Source organism: Myodes glareolus, chromosome 9 (assembly GCF_982192425.1).
Source record: "Myodes glareolus chromosome 9, mMyoGla1.1, whole genome shotgun sequence".
Taxonomy (NCBI): Eukaryota; Metazoa; Chordata; class Mammalia; order Rodentia; family Cricetidae; genus Myodes; species Myodes glareolus.
Genome location: NC_142034.1, coordinates 42,069,215 through 42,089,009, shown reverse-complemented (window position 1 = coordinate 42,089,009; position 19,795 = coordinate 42,069,215). Strand labels below are relative to the sequence as shown.

The 19,795-nt window shown below is 48.8% G+C and overlaps 1 protein-coding gene across 3 annotated transcripts in view; it reads right to left on the bottom strand.

Moving 5' to 3' along the window:
- The window catches only part of Asic2 (acid sensing ion channel subunit 2), a 1,092,647-nt gene that overhangs the window by 272,498 nt on the left and 800,354 nt on the right, over positions 1-19,795 (bottom strand). For 2 of the 3 annotated variants that reach the window (XM_087910223.1, XM_087910225.1), the window contains exon 1: positions 2,664-3,371. The exons of the other annotated variant lie outside the window; for it this stretch is intronic. In XM_087910223.1, coding sequence (XP_087766349.1) covers positions 2,664-3,371 — 708 coding nt within the window. Of the gene's footprint in view, positions 1-2,663; positions 3,372-19,795 lie in introns of those variants that run through there. 3 annotated transcript variants of the gene reach the window in all.

Sequence of the window (19,795 nt, the reverse complement as noted above, 5' to 3'; positions counted from 1 at the left end):
CTATGTGTCAAATTTTGGGCTGGGAGCTGGAGACAGCGGTAAAACTAGAGAATTCCTTTCCTTGTCTGAAGGAGGAGGCAAGCACAGACTTAGCAGGTACAGTAACATACATAGGGAGTAGAGACAAATGGGAAGAAAACTGGCTGTTCTTATTATTATTAGCAATTATTATTAATATGTATTATTATTATTTTGGTGATACTTTGTGTCCTGGAACGGCTCCAAGCCAAAGAAATCTGTCTCTTACTCACTCTCTCTTTCTTACACACACACACACACACACACACACACACACACACACACACTCATAGACTCGGAATCTGAGCAGCCATGTATGTTACTCAAGAATTCCTGCCCTCAGCTTCTGCATTACTGAGCTACTCCACCAAGGATGGCAAAGGCAGTTAGAGGAAAGCCTTCCCGATGGGTGTGCTCAGTGTCACGAACTCCCCTGAGGTAGCTTCTGAAGTCGACAGATAGAAAAACAGCCTACAGCATGCCTTGTTAGAGGGCTAGAAACTTCCAGGTCAGAACCCAAATCACAGTCCACCAGGGTCACTTTGAATCCCTAGGGCACAAGCCTGTGGGGATGGAAATAGGACTTTCCCTTCAGTGGGTGTGGCTGACAAATTCTGATTGGGAGAAACAGTATGCTCCCGTGGAAGGACCCTGCTGTCCTCAGCTCCTTACTTCCTGCCCCACACAACTCATTCTCATGCCTGCCATGGAGGCTGAATCCAGGTGGTATGTCCTCAGCATGCAGAGTTAGGTTAGACTGTATCTACCTGAGCCACCTGGGATGGCTCCTCTTCCATTCTCCCAGCTTTGAAAAGGCATGGGACTTGCGGGGAGGTAGTCAGGGTAGGAGACAAGAGTCTTACTCTTTTCTGATAGGAGCTAGGCCCAGGAGCAGAGAGGAAGGGTTCCCCCGTGACTTCATGCTAAGTTAGACTTTGAACTTGCTGATTTCCAGCACAAGACTGCTCTTCGCAGTTCACTCCTCGTTTTAAATATAGGAATGAAAGTCATTACTAGCTCAGGTCTGCTGTGATATCGGAAAGGAATCCTGGCATCAGATAGCAATTCAATATGCTTTGAAAACCAATCGTCCAATGCAGAATTGCACTGAAGAGGCTGTACGTCAGGCAACTTAGAGCTGATACTTAGATGTAACCTTGAACTTCAGTCTAGCACTAGAAGTTGTTCACCAGTGGTCAGTCAGAAAACGACTGACCACAGGAAGCTGCTGCCCAAATTCTCTGACTTCTATGGACTGAGCTTGAGGTTCTGGAAGAAACCTTGTAGAAGCGTATGTTAACAGCATTCATTCTCTGCTTGCCAAGGCAGCGAGTCTCAGGTGGGAGACAATCTGAAGGGCAGCTGAAAAGCCCACCCCCAGACATGGAACGTGTTAGAGAGGGATAATTCAGAATTACTCTATATTCAGATTGCAAAAATCGACAGAGTAAGACTGAAGCCGAGGGTGGCATCTCAGACAAGAAATAACCAGAATAGCCAATCAGAGACCTTGGCGAACTGGCATCAACCCAACACCTGTTGAAACCCGTGGCAACTCTGCCATCCCGGGAAAAGCTTTGTCAGCGACAAAACCATCAGGAGAGATCATTCTGCCGGTACTGCCCACGAACGCACACCAACCTTCCCTGCACGGGTAGAAAAGCCGGAGCCCACCTGAGGGCCGTTTACACAGAAAATGCTGGACGGGTTTGCACCACGCGGGGGCCTGGCACCAGCGCTCTTCTGAGACAGACTGCACAAGGCAGCTACCTTCTGCCTGACATCTGCGTTCTCCAGACCCACAGTGTGGGGGAAGCCACACAGCAAATGGCTCACAAATCCTTAGCACAGCTTCTCTTGGCTCTGGCTGTTGGCACTCGTGACCCCCACCCCCCACTTTCCCACCTGCAGGCTATTTCTCCAACCAGGAAGACCCATACTAACACCTTACAGAGGTGTCAGGAAGTGGGATGGGGTGGGTGCGTAGTCCCAGATCATATACAGCGTTTCCCCAAATCAGCAGAAGGATGCCACTGCCTCTAAGAGGGCCCACAACTTTGGTGATTTCATCTACAGCGTTTCTCCAAATCAGCAGACCGGTGCTGCTTCCTCAAAGGGGGCCCACAACTTTGGTGTTCGTTAACGTTCTGGGAGTTTCCTCCTGCATTTTGTGTGGAACTCTGAAACCATAAACTGCTTGGGAGCTTAAGCTGTCTTAAGAACTCTGCGGGATTCTCCTGTTAGCCTATTTTTGAAAGGTTTTGTATTTGTTCTCCTCACAGACAACAAGCCTCCATTTAAGACAACTCTAAAGCCCAGTCAGAGAGCAATAGCTTTCTCTGACTATTTCAGGGCTGGGGCCATAGACAGTAGAGGGAGGAGTTCGGGAGCTGACACTGGACCCAACAGTGCTAAGTATTAAGGTGACTTCCTAGACAGAGCTAAGCTCAAGTTTCCCACCACCTGAAGACTCAAGGGACTCAAGAGCTGTTCTGCCTGGGCACTGAGGAGCGGTGACACCCAGTCAGAAAACGGTGACACTCACAGGGGCCTGGTGTCCAGTCCCTAGGGGCCCAACTAAGAGCCTCGGGACTCCTGGGAAGCGCGGGGTCAGAAAGGGCGGGTTCGCGCGGAGGGCAACTCACTGAGGAGAAGTTGTGCGGGCCACAGAGCTCGCCCCGGTACTTGCAGGAGAGCAGCATGTCCTCCAGCTGGTGGCCCAGGCGGTCCATGAAGGCAGCGCTGATGCCTTCGAAGTGGCGCGGCGGCAGGAAGAGGCGGAAGTCGGCCAGCTTTCGGAACCACTGGCGGCGCGGCTCGTCGCCCCGCAGCAGCTCGCTGACCAGTGGGCGCGCCGTGCGGTTGGGCAGCAGCAGCCCCAGCCAGTGGCCCGCGTAGTAGAGGTCCCCCTTGGAGAGGCGCGGGAAGCGCAGCGGGTTGTTGTTGCACACGGTGACGGCGGGGAACGGCAACTGGCGGCTCCACTCGCGGTGCACTCGAGTGTGTGACGGGAAGCTGAGCCAGTAGAGCAGGCGGTTCGAAGACCAGGACAGCAGCAAGCCGAGGGACGTGCAGAAGGCCAGCACCCACAGCGCCCGCCGCTGGAAAGAGCCTCCCGCCGCCGTGCGCCCCGCGCACATGTGCCGCAGCCCGTGCAGTTTAGTGCGACTCAGTGACGGCCGCCCCCTGCGGGCGACCCCTGGCCCCTGCAGTGCCCGATCGCCACTCCGGTCGCCCCTGGGCTGCCTGGCTGCCGCCACCGCCGCGGGCGCCGGCTGCTCGCGGGCCATACGGAAGCGTCCCGGGCCGGTGAGCGCGGTCGCGGGCAGCCGGGCTCCGCCGCTCCGACTCATTCATTCAGCCCGAGGCTGGCGACAGCGGCGGCGGCCCCGGTCGGGCGGAGCCGCCATGGGAGTCCGCAGCAGCAGTGGGAGTAGCAGCAGCCGCGCGCAGCCTGCGCCAGGGAAGCCTGCGCCCGACAGGAGCTCCGGTGGCGCGGCATGCCCTCCCGGCGTTGCCACCGCCGCCTCCGCGGGCGCTCGCCCGGGACTGAGTGCAGCCTCGGCCCGCCGCCCCTGGCTCTGGCCTCTCCCGAGTGCCTCCCAGGCTCTGCTAGCCCCGAGTCTTCTAGGAGGATGCGAGTCACTGGGTACTACCTCCGGAGGGGCCCCAGTGGGAGCCGCCTTTCCAATCCCTGGTCGCTGTGCCCGCCGTCCTCCCCTCGTCCTGGACCTCGGGGGACCCTGAGCTGAGTCCCCCTGCACCGACTAACCCCAGTTTTTACACTGATCTCCACAGAGGGGCCACTGGGCCACCATGCCTGGTTTGGACAGTCCCAGGGACCCCACCAGTCTGGCCCGTAGCCCAGCGGCGCTGGGACATGCGAGAGAAGGCGCCAAGGAACGAGCGCCCCCAGAGGCGCACCGCCGCTCCAGGCTCGGCGGGTGGGGTGGGTGTGTACTGGGGAGAGTGGTCGCCGACTGGCGACTTCCTCCTTCCCTTTCCTCCAGAACCCTTCTTTCTCACGACTACCAGGGCTGCCTTCCGCCGAGACGTTCCCAGGCTTCTCCAAGTCCAATTCCTGAGTCCCGTGAGGTGTCACTGTGGTCCGGGGCCGGGGGGCTTCTCAGGGCGTCCTGCGGAAAGCCACTCGCTGCCGGGCCCCTCCAAGGTTGCTGGTTCCGGGGAACTATCGTTTCTCCCCTCGGTACGGACAGTCTCCAGAAAAGCTCAGCTGTGCTGCTCCTGGCCTCTTCTCCTCCCCAGGCGCCGGGAGCTGGGAACTGCGGAGCCCAGGCAACACCTCCTGGGGCTAATCCGGACTCGCTGCTGATCCGAGCTCGCTGCTCCGTGGGCCGGTCTCCTCTCAAGACTCCAAGTCCACGGTTGAGGTGGCAGTGATAACGGCGGCGGCTGCGCTCCTCTATCGATGGCCCGGCCCTCCTCGGGCCCCGGGCGAACTTGGGCAGCAGCCGCGCGAGGCTGGCGCGGCTGGGCTCTGAGCACCTGCTACTGCGCTCGCTGGCCCCGCGGCTCCGGGCGGGCGGGGCAGCGGCGGCCGCGGCGAGCGCTGTGCGCTCCTGGAGAGGCGGTGCTGACGCTCCCGGCTCCTCCTTGCTGCATTTTAATTCCTGGCCACTGTGGCCGCTGCACACCGAGCGGGAAGCCTCTTGCTGGAGTTGCGGGGGAGAGGGGAAGAGCACAGATGTGGCCGATTTTGCCGGCTTGTGGAAGAGATGGAAAGTAGTAAAAACATTGTGTTTATGTGCAATCTTGTGCAAAGAAGTGAGGGACGCCTGGGCGTGTGAGATGGGCTAGAGAAAGAAGGGACTGTGCGGCGTGGGCACTTGAGCAAGTGTGAGTGCAGTGTCGTGCAGGAGCTGTGTAGGATGTGAACTGTTTATATGCGAACGGGCATTTGTGCCAAACTCTTGAATTCGTGAGACTGCCTGCGGGTGATGTACGGCGGCTGCTGGGATGTGTCATAAGAGCAAAAGTCCCTATGATGGGCTGTATGTCCTGCATATGCATATCCTTGGTGTTAGGTATGAATGGTGTAGTTTCTGATTTGCATGTGTATGGATTTTTAGAAGGGACTATGTGCTCAGTTGTTGGGAGGAGTTACAGGTTTGGGATTGCAACAGGCTCCATTTCCTACGTGATGAGAGGCCAAGGCTTGCCCAAGGCAGCACAGCTGGGGAGTAGTTAGCTGGATGTCCCATGGGGTCTTGTTGTCTTTAGCCTTGTTTCAAGGGGTCTCCACGGGCTGGGTTTGTGTGTCAGTTTGACACAAGTTAGAGTCATCAAAAAAGAAGGAGCCTCAGTTGAGGAAATACTTCCGAGACCCAGCTGTAAGGCGTTTCTCAGTTAGAGGTCAATGGGGGAGGGCCCAGCCAGTGGTGGGTGGGGCCATCCCTGGGCTGGTTGTCCTGGGTTCTATAAGAAAGCAGGCTAGGCAAGCTGTGTGAAGCAAGCCAGTAAGCAGCATTCCTCCATGGCCTCTACATCAAATTCTGCCTCCAGGTTCCTACTTTTGGTCAAGATGGTAGCCTAGAGGCCTGGATGCAGCTGCTATTGAAGCAGACACCACAAGCGTGTGACATCTCCCATCTTCCTTACTCTGGAGTGGCACAGTGCTCTGCTTGGTCAAGAGCCATTCTGGTTGGTCCTGCTGTTAGGGACTTTTCTTTCCTCCTTAAGATGAACACATGCCACTGTAGATTGAGCAAGTGTCACCTTCCCCCTGTATGCCCTGTCCATCCTCCAAATGGACAGCAGATACAATGGGACATCCTGCTTAGGCCTCCATAGGTCTTGGCATAGAAACAGAGAATGTGACTCCAAGCAAAGATAGTGCCTCTCTTGATGACCGCATGTTCAGCATGTTCCCTAGGTAACAGAGATGCCCCTCCCTCCTCAGTACTTTGGTCGGCCAAGCAAAATTCTCCCTCCAAATTCCATGGTTCCCTTGGTGTATTCTGTTGACTGGTCTTTCTGATGCTACGATCCCGACACACAAACACCTTGTGCTGCTGTCCCAGTGATGGCTTTCATCATAGCACGGTGTCATTGTGTATGTTCAGGTCTTTCTTGAGATCTCTGAGTCTTTTGAGGACAAGAACTACACCCATCTCAGTCATACTTATATCCCTGCCTCTTGTCTCAGTGTTTAGACATATTGATGAGACCCCACAGTGACACAGGGGAATACAGGGGGAAAAGGAAGAATATTTCTAAAAAAATTACATGCCAAACATAGAACAACACATACTGTACCTTATGTCCAACTCCAGTCCTTTAGGGAAGAAATTTTGGTCATCCTCCTACTGTTCTAATCACCATCTCCATCACCATCCTTCCGAAGCCAAAGGGGGGATAATTCCAAAGGTTTTACACTAAAATAAGTTTCATAAGTGTTCTAAGTGTTTAATCTTAGAAAAATATTAATTTTTATCTATTTCAGAGAAGAGGAACTTTTTACCACAGAGAGGCTCCCTCGATGCCACACAGCTAGCTAATAAGCAGAAGAACAGGGTTTGCATTCAGAGAGCTGGACCCAACCCCTTGTTCCTCCGGCACAATGACGCCTATGTCATAACTGTCCAATCCTGGTGGATTTTCTTGGGCAGACAAACAAGTGAATAAGATTGTATATAAGCTGAACATCACACCTTCTGCACCAAGAAATAAAAATATAGCACTATGTCACCACCCATAATAAGCTTTTTTATTATTATTATTTATTATTTTTTAACATATCCCATAATAAGCTTTTAAGAAAATTTTTTTTGTTTGTTTTGTTTGTTTGGATTTTTTTTTTTTGCTTCCTTATTGGTTCAGCATCTACAAATCCACACCTGGCACCTGACATCCTGTGTAATGTCCTGTGCAGGGCAGCAAGTTCAGTTCACATCCTGGACTGCAATCACAACCACAATTATAAGTTCCTTTCTGCCTTAAAATAAGACTTTGATTGGTTTTGGTTTCTATTTGTTTCGGGGGAAGGTTTTGCTGTGTAGCCCAGTCTGACTTTGAACTTCTCATTCTCCTGCCTTGGCCCCTAAGTTTGGGGCCTACAGGTGTGTGACACCACATCAGCAGTTATCTCTCTTTATGATTGTGGTGGGCTTTGAGGTTTCAAAAGTCCAAACAGGGCCCAATGTCTCTTCTACTCTCTGCCTACAGATCTGGATGTAGCTCCCAATTACTGCTCCAGGGCCTGACTGTGCTTTCATGCTCCCCACCATGATGATAATTGGACTAAACCTCTGAAACTGTAGGCAAGCTCCAATTAAGTGCTTTCTATTATATTAGTTGCCTTGGTCACAGTGTCTCTTTGCAGTAAGACAATGGAATATAAAATCCGTGACTTCTTTTGTCTTTCCCAAGCTTCACTGGTGTTCCTGTTTATTCCCAGGACCTACCAGTCAGGCATCAGAGTCCATTTCGCTCTGCTCCCTCCCTCCAATGGGAGACCTTTCAGTTGCTTTAGGCTGCTTCTATCCTAGAGCTCTGGGTGAAACCCTTCTTGTGAAGTTCTCCCATTCCTAGGACCTCTTTCATGGAGAACCTTACAAAATCGTCAGATCTTCCTTCCATTTGGGAACCTCAATTACTCTACAGAATCACAGTTCTTCCGTGCTGAAGGGACCCTTGCATCCAGTTGCCTGATGTCCTCCAGCCAGCCTTGTCTTCGGCAGGAGGTGTCCCTGGCTCTTTCGACTGTTTCTTGCATAGTTCTGCTGTGGGGGTGGAGGTCCTGAGTGCTGGTCTCCTTATGCTGAAGTCTCTAGCCTTTCATCTTGTGAGCATACAAATCCTACACTGGATCTTGCCCTTCTTAACCCTGGTCTTTGTTCCAGGTATCTTGAGATACCTTTCTTACATCTGGGATTTTGTGGGGGTCATATGAATGGCCAGGCAGTCCCAAGACAACGGCTTCTTGGTGTCCTGGCCTAAAACACTAAGTATACTTTTTCTTTAGAATGATACTGCAGAATTAATTCACTTTGCTTTTAGCGTTAGAACTCACAGACAATGGGTGATAAGGGTTTTGTGGTTCTACAGCCAACCTACATCCCTGTTCTTTCTCTTAGTTTCTCCACTGTGGCTATCAGTGGTTCTGCCTTCCTTTTTTCCTCCCCCTTTCCTCTCTCTCCTCGTTTGAACTCCCCAGTCTGTGCCCAAAGTGTCACATTGCTCTTGTACTGCCCTATCCTGTGCCGCAGGTGGCTTTGGGAATCCTGGAGCACTGGAGGTGTCTGTACCGTCACAGGACCTGAGCAACTGTCTAACAGTTGCGATGGAGCTTCTCTCACTGGTGTGAAGAGACCGAGAAAGACTTCCCTGTGACTGTAGCTCATCATATGTACGCACACTTATTTACTAATCCCTCATCCCCGTGGTCTGACACTGTGACCGTGGCTCTGTCCTTTGCGCCTTCCATCATATCCTGTCATCGTCACTATGTGTGCCTCCCTAAGCTCTCGGTGCTCCCTTTTCCCGTGCTCTTCCTCACACTCCACAGCTGATGTCTTACCCTATCAATCAGTCATGGGGGCCTTTGACTCCCAGTAGGAAGACCAGAGGATCCATGTCTGCAGAAAGGCTTCGCTGCTGTCTGCACAGGGTCAGAAGCTGTTTGGCTGCAGCACTGCCATCCCCAAAGCTGAGAACTGGAGCTTCATAGAAAACTAATTGAAGAGGCCTAGACAGTTGTGTGTGTGTGTGGAGGGGGGGGGACTTTCTGTAAGCAGCCATGCAGCTTGGCACTGACAAATGCAGGACCAACTGCAGGTCTGATCTTATGATCATCCCCTGTTCACCCTCTCAGACAACTATTTTTCAAATCCCCTTTGAAACGTTGGGGTGTAGTTTACCCATAGAGCGTGTCCCTAGCGTGTGTAAGAACCTGGCTTCCATCTCCAGCACCACACACACACACACACACACACACACACGCGCGCGCTACATTTTGAAATGAGTACTAATTATATCCACATAGCTCTAAAAGACAAAGGGAGCCTCTGTAATAATGCCTCTCCACATCTGGAACCACTCATGTTGCCTTCCAGAAAGAATTGATGCGGTCAGTTTCTAGTGGACTCTATAAATATGCCTATGTGGGTAGAGTCTTCATGTGACCCTCACTTTTTATCTGAAAGGCTGGGTTCAGTGGACACCACTGACCAGAGTAATTGCATTTCCTGTTTTCAGGGTTTTTTTTTTTTACCCCTTCTGAATTTTCAGTGGTTTTATGGTTGCCTTTCTCTGACACCCCATTCCAACTTCCACGACTTTCCCCAATTCCTCATTTTGCATTATTCCGCTCACCCATCCACAAAGGATTGCAGGCTCTATGGCAAGGAACTAGGCAGAGTTGGCCATTTTATCATCAGATGTTTCCTTTTATTCTTTGCCAGGTACGTTAACAGCTAAAAGCTCTCATGTGGTAACCTCAAACAGCAAGGCAGGCGAAGATGTCTATGTCTCTGAAATACGTTATATGATGTGTTTGCACAGAACTTAATTTTCTAGTTATGTTTTTCTTTGGCTAATTGTAATTTCTTCCCCCCACCCCCCACACACACTGAGAGTCCTGAGAGGTGACTTGGGGCTTAGAGGTTTCTGTAATCAGAATACAGAGTGAGTAAGACAGAGTAGAGATTCAAAGATGTCAAGACCAAATGTGATTCTAATGAACAAGCAGTTGAATTTAGAAGAGGAAACTGAGGTAGAGTATAGCGGCTTGCTCCGATGGTGGTGATTATGATGCTGGTTATGGTGAAGCTGATGCCGATTGAACACTAACTACATATTTGTTACTATCACAACTCACACAGAACCATCTTTATAGCTCATAGTCACTGGCAAGGTGTCCTCAGTGGCTGGGATAGAGTCCAAGTAACCGAGTCTATGGTACATGGTCTTAAATACATCGGTTGTAATTTGCTAAAAAGTAATGATGGAAGAGGGTGTGTATTGAACATCAGACGGACCAGGCACCATCGTTGGCACTGAAAACACTGGACATCTGCTCAGTGTTTGGGTGGAAGCATCACCCCAGCTGCTGGTGCCCATTTGGAGATCACACCTCGAATTGTAAGTATACCTATTTTAAGTTTATGCCAGGCCTCAGAACTCAAAGCCAAGTGCAATGTGTTCACTGTGGTAGACTTTGGGTCAAAAAAATAGAGGTGTGAGAAATTCCCTAACAGGATGTGTCACCTGATAAAGGAACCCCACAGGAACAAGGCAGGTCCTTGTCCGGGTCAGGTCGGGAGCCTGGCATGGCGGATGCCCGAACCGTATGAGGCCCTGAGCTTCTAAAGGCACTGACTTGGAACTCAGAACTTACCCAGACAAAACCGATATTAGCCTGGTAGAGAGAGGTGCAGGGAAGAAGGGTGCTTTCCCAACATGTGACCCTGGGCTGGTGAGAAAAACAGCCCCCCTCAGTAGGACCTCCAGATGAAAAGATTTTTTTGTGGCCCAACAAGCCTCTCTGTCTACACAACAATCCAAATCAGATCAAATCAAACCAAATTAGAAAAAGCCCAGGTTTAATGGATACCAAGGGTCCCAGGTGGCCTTCCAGTGCCACGCCCCCCAGAGGAGACTGAAAAGGAGGATGGGGAAAGCATGTGTTTGCTCTCCGAGGGGCAGTTTAAATACCCTGTGGGAGTGATCTTGAGCATCTCTGGGGAGATGTCATCGTTTGGTGGGCTGTCACAGAGGTGGAGTCTGGACTGAGGCAACTCTCAGGGGAGGAGGCTTGGGTCGAAACTTCTACCCAAACACTCAGATGATGTGGGGGTCAAGGGTAAGAAGAACAGGAAAGTACTAACATGAATTACTAATCAGTAATTGTAACAAAGACTATTCTACTAGACATGAGGACAGCTTGTTGGGAGGGTCTGTTGGAGGGGTCTTTCTTGATTGATGTAAGAACTCTCTATTTTCTACTGCTATGTCCAACTCACTTTCACTTTATCCTGCCAGCTTGCGGAGAGACTTACCACTTACCAGAGAGACTTCCGGCCAGACTGGACACACTTGTAGTCAGGATGAGAGACAGATAAAGGCATGACCCCATGCCGAGGACCAATCTGCCTGGATTTGCTTTACTGAGACCATACATCCAGAGCCCATTTCGAGTGGGTTGTTTAGTTTCTCGTGGTGTCTTGTTGATGGAACTTCTAAGCGCTAATTCATCTGTCCTGCCCTCCCAGTTTTCTTTGCTTAGCACTTTATTCTATGCCTAAACTTCCACACTTGAGACTTTCTTGCAAACTTGGCTGTGGCCATAAAGTTAGCAGAGAAACGGAGCCTTGCACACTTTCCTAGTCAATGTGCTCTTCCCTATACATAGCAAAACTCTTGTTAAAATAGTTAAGCATAATAACCCTCTCCAGCAGTAACCACCCACTCACGATGAAAAGGCATGCAGTTAAAATAGGATTTAATGAAATATAAAACCCCAGGTACAATTAGCTGTTTTATTCACAGCTCCTTGACTGTCCCCATGTTCTTTCTAATCATGAAAATCTTGCCCTGACTCTCACCTCTCCTTTGGGGAGCATCAGCTCACCAGTCCTGAATCTGTCTTGCAGACAGACCCTCTGCTGGGGTTTAGAGATGTAAGGCCGGGTTGATTCATCAAAAGCTGCATTCAAACTGCTTTCTGTGGTCACTGGAGCTTTCCTGTGTGTCAGCTACCTATGGTTTGTTTACTCTCCTTGATTTACAAAAGACTTGGCCAAGCCATTGCCTTAGGGTCCATTCCATCTAGTTTATCCCTTGTGTCAACCCAAAGGGGAGGCCTTGAGGGAGAGATTTAACATCTCTTTCTGCAGTAGGATGGACCAGGGTGTTACTCGGAAGGGAGGAAAGAAAGAGGAGGGGAGGAAAGTAACAGAGTAGCAACCAGGTATCAACTGGAAACTGTTCTGTGTCTCTAAGGGGGCCTCCCAAGCCTCCCTCCGTGGTAATACCCATGTCAACAGAAGAAAACATAAGAGACGCTTCATTGTTCTGGTTTGAGTCTCTCTATTGTTGACTCAGGCACAGCTTAGACTACACTTGCTGTAATCATCACCGAGTCTGGGCTAGTGCCAAGTACAGAGTTATGCCTCATTTTGCGGGGAGAAAGAAATGAAGCCCAGAGAGGGAAGTCAGTTGCCAAGGGCCACACAGAGTGTGCCACGTAGGTGGCACAGCTCAGATTCCAACCCACTTCAGACTCACATGTGTTGGTAATGACTAGGAAGGCAGAATTCTGGGTGCCAAGAATGAGATGTGTCAAAGTAGGTGTCAGTGCTATGCAGTTCTACAGCAACCCCTGTGGGCAGAGGGGAGGGAAGGCAGAGTTGTCTGGGGACAGAAATGGGACTCTGAGGACCTGCTGTGGCTGGAGGGGTGCTCCTATTTCAACTTCAGAGAGATGCCATCAGAGCAAAGCTCAAAAGGCAGAAGGCTATCTCTTAGGAAGAGGTCTAGGGAGGTCTCTAAGTGCCAAGTTGGGCTCAATACGTTAGAGACAGCCACACAAAATCCTTTGCTTCCCAACATTCAGATGGCATGACACACCAAGAGGCACTGTGTGGTCACGAAGTAAGGATTCCTGTCTAAAAATCAAGGTCTTTCACCCTGGGCTCCTTTGTTTCTTCCCTGACATCTCCTCCCCTGCTTTCCCTCCTCCTCCCCTCCCACCACCTGCCTTTTCCTTCCCCATGCTCAGGCCTGCCTTCTCTTTGACACTTCGTTAGCCCATACGTACCTACACTTACTCATTCCGTGTCTCTCCACAGCCTGCAGCACTAACGTAACATTAGACTTACAACGGCTTTCGGAAAAATCTTGGAGGGATAAAGCCAAGCTTGGTGAGTCACAGGAGCTATGAAAAAAACTCCTAGCCTCTGAACTGGCAATTCCACACTCTAGAAGTTTCTCCAAGGAAACAAACCCCCAAATAATGATGAAGGTATGAAGGTATTTGAAGCAAGGCTATTCAAAGAAAAAAAATTAAAGTGTTCCCATACCCAACAATAGAAGAGTCATCAGACAAATGATGGAGAGACAAAATGTCACCAGGAAACCATGCCGTTTTACAGTGCGCATGATGAAGATGCCCATATTTCATTTGCATCAGATATGAAAAATACAGAGTAAACATAACCAGAGATCAGAGAGCACACCCACCCTGCCCACAGCCATACATAAACGTTAACTCTGAACACAAAGGAAGGTTATAAATAGGCTATTATATAAAGTTCTTTCAATTTAGGGGCAAACAAAACCCAAGCCCACCAGTGTGTGTGGAGGCATATTATGGTAAGAACTGTCGCCATAAAGTGGCAATATGAATATTTTATGTCATGACACCTCTGACCTTTTGGTCAACCCGACCACCCTCCCCAGCCAGTGCTGTAGTAAAAGCCAGTGCCAACCAGTAAAAATGACCCTCAAAGTCATCGTGATGTGGATGGTAATGTTCACCCTGACCTTTGTGTATTCTAGAATGTTCATTCTTGGCTTGTAACTCCTGAGCCTGTCTTCATTATCAGTCTACCAAGACCTTCACCTGTCTCAGTCCCCTTTCAATACAAACCCTAGTGATGAGTGGTATAACAGATACCCTGTGACCAAAGAATGCTCATACTAAAATCTCACTGGGAATGTCCATGTACCTGTATGTACATGTGGGCATGCATGCTCATGAACACACACACGAATTAAAGGCCACTGTGTTAGTTACTTTTGTATCACCGTGACAGAATGCCTGCCAGAAGCAACGGGGGGGGGGGGGTGTTTTAAGAGGGTTTCAGTCTGTCATGGCAGAGGCGGCATGGTGGGGCAGCTCAGACCACGACAGTGAAAACAAGAGAAGAACTAGAGACAGACATAACCTTCCAAGGCCTGCTTAGAGTAGCTTCCCTCTGCCAGTGGGACTCACTCACTATTAGCTGCGAGGCAAGTATTTAAGTATGAGCCTCTGGGTGGAATTTCAGATTCAAACCATGACATTCAACCAGGTACCAAACTCTCCCCAATAAAGCCGAGGAGTTGGTGAGAATGACCTCCAAGGAAGGGCTTTTCAAGGGTCCTTTCTGCTTGCTGTGTGTCTGTCACCTATTCCTGATCTTTTTCCAGTGACCTTCCTGACTACTGATTAAAATTTTGTCTAGATTGCCTGATCAAGTGGCCTTGGTCCTGGCTGGACACTGATCATCATAAAGGGATGTGTTTTTTAAACATGACTACACTCCACACTTGACTATGGTTTGGATGTTCTCCGGCCTACTTTTTCCAGTCTAGACATAGTGTGAGAAGGTAAGGAAAATTATTATTTGAGTGGTTGACGTGTACATCACAAAAATCTATAATTAATAATAATAATAATAATTGCAATGACAATAAATTTAACTTGAGGAGGATAGTAATGTGACAGACATGGTATTTAGAACTCTGCACATATCATCTCATTTAATCCCCTCAGTAACTATAATGAAACAAATGCCACTATTTCTATTATATTATGGAGGATTCCAAGACTGAGAAATACAGAGTGATTTATTATAGACAAACTCAGGCTTTGCTGACGTCAAATCCTCCCCCCAGCTCTTGCCTCACACAGTACAGCCTTCCAGGAACTAAAGCTGCCATTTGATGGCTATGGATGAAGAAGCCTCTGCTTTTCTTGAAGCCTGCTGACCCTTTATTTATGCAACAATCCTGTTAACACTTAGTATTTATTGTTTTGTTGTTTTGGTTTTTGTTTGGAACCTCTTTAGAAGAGAAATGACATATATTTTGGAAAGTAAAAGGTAGGCTTAAGATTCAGGAGTGCATGCTAGTCTGAGTGTGCCCAAAACACACTCACCACATGCTCATACATACACTCACAAAGATAAAAGCACTAAAAATAGGTGCTGCTTCATGTTGGGTCAAACTCTATATGTTTCATATAATCGTGAGAATTTTAGTCCAAAATAATAGCAGGGACTCACAGTGAAGACCCCGAGCCTTTAGGATCCTAATTTGTTCTGTAAAATCCACACAGGGATGGAGGAAAGGGTTAGTTGTATTTTAGGTTTAGCCAGTGGCCACGCTAAGAGAAGATAAAGATCTGGCGTGGTGCTCACCAGACAAGCAAACCATTTTACTCTTAGAAATATGGGCAGAAAGAAAGAAAGAAAGAAAGAAAGAAAGAAAGAAAGAAAGAAAGGAAGGAAGGAAGGAAGGAAGGAAGGAAGGAAGGAAGGAAGGACGGAAGGAAGGAAGGAAGGAAGGAAGGAAGAAAGAGAAAGATGGGCTGCTTTGACAAGTGACATTTCCTTGTGTCTTAGGAGCAAAGGTTCCCTCTCTTTGGCTGTTGCTTCAGCCAACATCACAGACCGAAATTCCCCTGACGTCCTGTTTCTGGTAGCTAAATGGTTATTCGTCGCACAGCTTTTAATGTTCTGACTTGGTTACGTGGCTGTCAGCTGAGCTATGCCGTGGGTGTTTAGTCATTTGACAATAGGGAGTTTCGTGGTATTTAAATGTTTCTAGTTCTTTTTTTGTTTTTTTAAGCAAAAAAAAAAAAAAACAGTGACAGACCAATTTTATCACATCTTCTTTCCCCTGCAGGAAGAAACAATAAAGGAGAGATAGAATTCTATTAGTGAAAACACGTCTGCCTCTCTTGTCTCCTTCAGTAACATTTTAGGGCTTTGCTCTGTAGGAGGGGTGCATCTTCTCCAGTGGGTGACAGCAGAATTCTGACGCGTAGAGGGTGTTGGATATCAGATCACAATGAGTCTACTTTATCTATTAGCTTCCTGCTTGCAAACTTCCCATATAGTGTGTTTTTAATCTATTTATTTGTTTTTTATTTTGGGTTTTTTTTTTTTGGACTGTTTTTCCGCTCTCAGATCTAGTCATTGATGGATTGAGAGATGTGAGGTGCCCACTCTGGCTTGTCAACTATTGGCACTGTCATCTTATAAGTGTGGACCTGGAATTCAACCCGCAGGAAGAGATATTTTGGTAATGAATTCTAAGTCTCACTTTTTGTCAGCAATCTTAAAGCATTCCTCAGCTAAGCCTTCACCCTCACCACACTCCAACTGTTACCACAGGCTCTCTGTGCTATCTACCAAATCCCTCTCTAGCCCATGTGTGCTCTGTGCTCCCAGGCAGCGCTCCCTGAGCCCAAGCCCCACTCTTCTAGCTCTTGGCTTTATCTTGGCTTCTTCCCCTCCCGCCCATTTCCCACTCAGCCATTCTGATGAAACCCTCCCTCTCCTTAAAGCTCCCAATGGATTCTGGTTGCTTTTTGCAGAACTTCACAGCCTGTGTGTTAAGACACACAATGAAGTCAGACATGGTGGCATCCTCCTTTAATCCCAGCACTCGAGAAACAGAGGCAGGTGAATATCTGTGAGTCTAAGGCCAGCTTGGTCTACAAAGCAAGTTCCAAGACAGCCAGGGCTGTTACACAGAGAAACCATGTCTTGAAAAACAAACAAACAAAGAAAAATAAGACCCATGATGAAGAGTACAGACATTGATTGTCACAGATTTGAGGACAGTGAGCTCAAGCTTCAGCTTTGCCCGCCTGTCTCAGTGTGCTATGAATAGCCATCTACGTTCTATTTGAAAAAAGGAATAACAAGAAGCTCTGAGCACATCTAGCTGGGAAAGCCCTTCTGCCCCAGCAGCCTCTCATACAACTTGCCACCCTCCAGGCCTCTTTGTAACATGAATGGGCCTGTTTGTTGGGGTTTCTGCCCTGCCCGGTACCCCAACAAGCTGGCAACCCCAAAGAAAATCACCCACAGAACTCCATAAGATTATAAACTGATTGGCCCATTAGCTCTGGCTTCTTGTTAACTAATTCTTACATCTTACAGTAACTCATAATTCTTGTCTGTGTTAGCCATGTGGTTCAGTACCTTTTCCAGCGGGGCAGGTTACATCTTGCTTTTCTGTGGTCTGAGCAGGAATGGCGAGGGAGCTTCCTGCTTCCCAGAATTCTCCTGTTCTCATTGCATCACCTCTACTTCCTGTCTGGTTTTCCCGCCTATACTTCCTGCCTGGCCTGCTTTCCCAGCAGAAGTCCGCAGTTTTGTATTATCATGGCACTGAACTGGTCCAGATGAGAACTTCATTCTTTCTCAGTTGGGTGAATGTCTACTTGGGCTTTGGGACCCTGCTCAAAGGTCTCCTGTTTAAAGCCCTCCCTTACTTCTCCCCGACAGGATGAGTCACCCTCGTCGCTGCTCCATCACCAGCTGGCAGGGGGAGCATGGGAAAGTTGTTAGAACTCTGAGACTTAATTTCCTCATTTGAAAAATGGAGATAATAATACCTGCCTTGCAGGGTTAGCATAAAGATTCACTAAGAGAACGTATGGAAACCCCCGAACGCAGAGCTTTGGCGTTTAGTAAGCACTTGGCGCTTATTTTGTTGAATAATAAATGGAGGTTGTTGTGATCAACTACCCAGCTTTGCCAGTGTGTTTCTCCATGCACTGGTTGGGAGCTTCCCCTTTGAAGATTTTCCTCTGCATCCCAACACAATAGACGACTCTTCTAGGATACTGACTCCATGTAGGAAGGGACCACCAGCCTGTACCCTGGTGCATCCCAAACTCCTGCAATGGTCCTATAGAAGGCCTTCTGATGTTTGTTGACACTTTCCTCATGGGGCTCTCGAGTACGATGGTACGTGTGGACTATTTTGATATCATAAGCCTTGCACGGACATCCTGTGGGTCTGTGACTTGCCCTTCCCCTCACAGGTGCAGTCTCAAAGCTGGTGACTAGGTGAACTGTCTGTGCGTGAACCTGCCTGCATATTCCTGCTCCCTGACATAACCCTCAGGTTCTAAGGAAGTGTGAGAACCATGTAGGATGCTAGCATTTTTTACTTGTTGGGCAGAAGTAACTGAGGCTGGCTTTCTAGTTGGCTTCAATGTCTTCGGAAGTAGGTATCCGAGTAGAACTCTTACGTAGATTGTATTTCTAATACAGACTTGGTTCTGGATATTTTTGAACACTGAGCCCAGTCACCCAAGTTCTTTATGGCAGGGTGTGAGCATCCTCACCCAGGAAGTCACCTAGAGAAGACAGGCAGGGGACTTTTGAGTGGGCTTTGCCATGTGTAGCTAGAGTCCCTAAGGGGTTAGTTGGTTCGATATGTTTGATCCAGTTTATAAGTGAGGAAATTAAGGGCTAGAGAGAATAATAGGTGTTTTTAAAAGTCATTTTCTTTTATATGTTTATTTATTTGGGGAGTGGGGAAGCACCTGTGAACATGCATGGATGCCAGAGGAGGACGCTGGATGGATGGATGTCTTACTCTACCAGTCTTCCCTTGAGATAGGGTCTCTTGCACTGTTTGGAGCTGGGCTGACAGTCACCAAGTCCCAGTGATCGCCCTGTCTTTGCCTCCCTTCTGACAGTGTTGGGGTTACAGGCACACGCGTGGTCATAAGGTTACATGGGTTGGGGATTTGAACTCAGATCTTCATGCTTGGACAGAAAGCACTCTTAGCCACTGAACCATCTCACCAGCACTGTCTCCTCAGGCAGGAATCTTTCCAGGGCCATCTGCCTCTGCCCCCCCCCCATCTCACTGACCTGTGAGGTCTGTACCAGAATGCCTTCCAGCAGAGGAAGTGGAGATGACAGCAAAGATATCAGCCCCGTGGACTCCTTTAAAGAGCATGAAGGCTCGCGCTCAGTAGCTTGGGCCTGAGACCAGATCTTAAGAGTGAATATTGTCTGAGCACAAAGCAGCGTGGCCACAGCCCAAAGCACAAAAGGCTCAAGGCCAGGTTGGTGGGGACAGAAGGGTTGGCTCACTTTCATTGTATTGACGGTCAGACTGTATTTACTTATACTTTGTCTCACTTGGGGGATATTCAGCTGAAGGAATAGAATTAGCAGGAAGCTTTAGAAATTTAAAGTAGGCCGTAGAATGGATTGCAGTGTGGTGAAAAGAGGAAACAGAGAATAGCCAGCCAAGTAAGTGCCTAAGGACCTAGGCACTGCAGTGACCACAGGAAGAAAGGGAAGGGGCAGGTCATGGGTGAAGGATTAGGGAGGAGGAGTCTACACGAAGTCCTTACCGAGGAAGTGGTAGTGATTAGTCAGGTGCCAAGGTGATTAAGTGAAACTCAGCTAGGTAAACAAGGCTGCCACACTCATCCCTTAAAATGCTAAAAAGGCCCTAAAGACAGGGAAAAACTTATTTAAATAAACAGCTTCGCTTGAATAAGAAGGATTTCTCACCCGGGATAGAGAACTGAGCTAATTAAGGAAAGTGACTCCCTGGCCTTCAGCTTCTTATTTCACAAAGCTCCAAATGTGTGTGCTCTCAGGGAGATGTTTACTTAGGTCTTAAGAACCTCCTAGGGTCCCTCTAAGCTCCGGCATCTACCTGTCCTTTTGCCCCCACCCACAGCTTCCCAGGCCAGGTATCTAAAGGGAAGCAGACCTTCCCGAAGTTCAAGGCCTAGGTTTTGATGGTACTGCAGTTTCCGGAACTCCCTGCCTTTTGCTTCTCACTCTTCTTCTGAACGGACCCTCACCTCAATCAACTTATCCGGACTTGAACTTGGACCTTCCTTCCTTTTAGATTTCTAACCCCCTGGGTCATCTTGTTTAAACAGCTCCTGGAATCTCCAGCTCAGTCGGAAATCAAACTCCAGGTCTAGGTGCCCCCACCTCCACTGGTACACTCATTCAGGAACTCTGTGCTGTTGAATGAATGAATAATGAATGAAGAC